Source organism: Monoraphidium neglectum, assembly GCF_000611645.1.
Source record: "Monoraphidium neglectum strain SAG 48.87 unplaced genomic scaffold scaffold01093, whole genome shotgun sequence".
NCBI classification, from domain to species: domain Eukaryota; kingdom Viridiplantae; phylum Chlorophyta; class Chlorophyceae; order Sphaeropleales; family Selenastraceae; genus Monoraphidium; species Monoraphidium neglectum.
This window is the reverse complement of record NW_014012535.1, coordinates 2,664-5,219: the sequence shown is the minus strand read 5'-3', so window position 1 is coordinate 5,219 and position 2,556 is coordinate 2,664. Positions and strand designations below refer to the sequence as shown.

General features: G+C 64.4%; 1 protein-coding gene across 1 annotated transcript in view; it reads left to right on the top strand.

Moving 5' to 3' along the window:
• Positions 1-2,556, top strand: part of MNEG_6625 (putative ADP-ribosylation factor GTPase-activating protein AGD14) — a gene marked incomplete at both ends in the record, with an annotated part of 12,964 nt that overhangs the window by 7,759 nt on the left and 2,649 nt on the right. The window contains 5 exons of the mRNA XM_014044900.1: positions 53-163; positions 461-608; positions 811-1,392; positions 1,649-1,925; positions 2,157-2,315. Of these exons, the coding sequence (XP_013900354.1) occupies positions 53-163; positions 461-608; positions 811-1,392; positions 1,649-1,925; positions 2,157-2,315 (1,277 nt within the window). The remainder of the gene's footprint in view (positions 1-52; positions 164-460; positions 609-810; positions 1,393-1,648; positions 1,926-2,156; positions 2,316-2,556) is intronic.

Here is a 2,556-nt window from a genome sequence, read left to right as displayed (position 1 = left end):
CCACCAAGCGGGGCCCCTGGTGTGGGACACCGCCATCGCCTCCACCGCCCAGGCCTGGGCGGCCGGCTGCCCCAACGGCCACTCAGGCACCAGTGGCGTGGGGGAGAACATGGCGTGGGGGTACCCCAGCCTGGTGGCCGCGGTGGACGCGTGGTACGCCGAGGTGAGGGGAGGGGCCAGGATAGGGTAGAGGTGCACTCAACAGCTAGCTACAACGCGCATACTCCAGATGGCGGGTAGATTGTGGCTACTCTTTGAACAGTGACTTCAGCAGTCTTGCGGGGATTTTGCAGTCCCGACTCAAAGTCCACTACCTAATTGCAGTCTCCAGAATAGATGCTTGAGCCGTCTGTCTATCTGCCACACACCGCCCCCACTTCTGCCCTCTCCAAGTGTTACACCATTTGTGTGCCATCCCAAATTTCTGCGTCATCCCCTCCACAATGAATTGCGGCTGCAGGTGAAGGACTACGACTTCTCCAACCCCGGCTGGAACCCCTCCACCGGCCACTTCACGGCCCTGGTCTGGAGGGACACCACAAGGCTCGGCTGCGCCGTCAACACCCAGTGCAGCTGGGCCACGTACGTCTGCCAGTACGGGCCGCCAGGTGTGCGCGCTGCCGGTGATGCGATCGTGCCGCTGGTGCAATTCTACTTCCCAAGGAGCATGGCGTCCCACTTCACATTTGCCGACCGCCGATCTGCGATCAAGGAAGCTGAATCGCCTGAAAACCGAAGACACGTGCAACGGGTCCGCGTCGTGCTGTTGGCAACCCTCACAACCCCCACACTCGCTCGAATCTTGCTCAGGCAATGTCATCGGCGTCGACTGGTCAACTGAAGTCATGCCCCTCGGATCAGCCCCACCGCCGCCAGCCGCCTCCCCGACGCCCATCGCGTCGCCAACCCCTTCACCGACGCCGTCGCCGCCGCCGGCGCCCGTGCCGTCCCCAACCCCCTTGCCGTCCCCCAGCCCCGTGCCATCCCCAAGCCCTGCGTCGCCAGCCGGCACAGCGCCCGATGCGGAGGCTGCAACCGTCCTGCAGCGCCACAACCAGCTCAGAGCGCGCCACGGCTCCCCACCCCTGGCCTGGGACGCTGCACTGGGCCGCGCAGCTGTGGCCGCCGCCGCCACCTGCAGTACCACCAACTCACATCCAGCGGGTTCGTCCGAGAACATGGCCCGAGGCTTCACGACCTTCACGGCAGCAGTTGACGCGTGGTACGCTACGATATCCTCCTACGACTTCAGCCACCCTGGGCCCCAGGCAGCAGCACCAAATGCGGCGCTGTTTGCCAACATCGTGTGGCGCGCAACGACAGGCGTCGGCTGTGCTGTCAACCGCGGCTGCACAAGGCCGTTCTACGTCTGCATTTACCTGCCGGCTGCGAGTGAGCGGCCACGCCTTGTGTGCGCACAACGGCTGGTCGCTGCCGTGTGGCAACAGCTCTAGCATTTGTCGTGTTGCACGGATCAGCTTTGCGCATTCCTGGCAGTCGCTGGCGGTGCATTGTCACACAGCGGGTTGTGGGGTTGACACCAGGGGCGTCGTGATCACCCAGCTGCACTTTCTTATGCTGACGGTGTGCTTGCCTGGGCCTTGACAAACAATCCTCCGCGCCCACCGCCACCCTCGCCTTGTGCCAGCCTCTGACCCTGCAGCCTGGGCAGCAAATGTCCTCCCCGCCATCGGTGCGGTCCCCATGCCCAATCAGCCGCCCTCCAGCGAGCCTGTACTGGCTGTCAACAATCCCAGTGCGCTGCACGTCACGCACAGCGCGTCATGGATGCGTGTGGGGGAGCCACTGGCGATTGAGCGTGCTGACCAGGAAGCATTGGCGGCGCCTGTTGTGCAGTGGCCGGCGGCAGCGGCGGTGCTGTCACCAGACCTCCAGGCGGCCCTGGACGAGACCAACCGGCTCAGGTGTGAAAAACCAGAGTGTTACTCTTGGACATAACAAGGAACACACGTGATGGATGTTGTTTTGTAGTTATAGGAAACCTTTGGTGTGTCGCAACGACTGGCTCAACCCTGCAAGCACTGTTACTGGAACGGCAAGACATCCACATTGTCAAGGGTCCCCCACCCCATCCTCACACTGCTGCGACGCCGCCCTCTCGCAATGCACCACTCTGCCCCACCGCCGCCCCACAGGGCCCGCCACCAAGCGGGGCCCCTGGTGTGGGACACCGCCATTGCCTCCACCGCCCAGGCCTGGGCGGCTGGCTGCCCCAACGGCCACTCAGGCACCAGTGGCGTGGGGGAGAACATGGCGTGGGGGTACCCCAGCCTTGTGGCCGCGGTGGACGCGTGGTATGCCGAGGTGAGGGGAGGGGTGAGGGGAGGGGTGTACCTAGCAGCCAGGCAGCCATTATTGCGAGCCTGCGCAGGCGTGCATGCGGCGAGGTATGTGTGTATATGTGTGGGGGGGGGGGTATGGAGCGTCCAGCCATGTTAAGGGCAATTGTGCCATGTCAACAGGGCGTTGTGGCTTTCATGTGCCACCCGAGCGCCCTTCTGACCGCACCGCACCCCCGCCCCCCCCCCCCCCCCC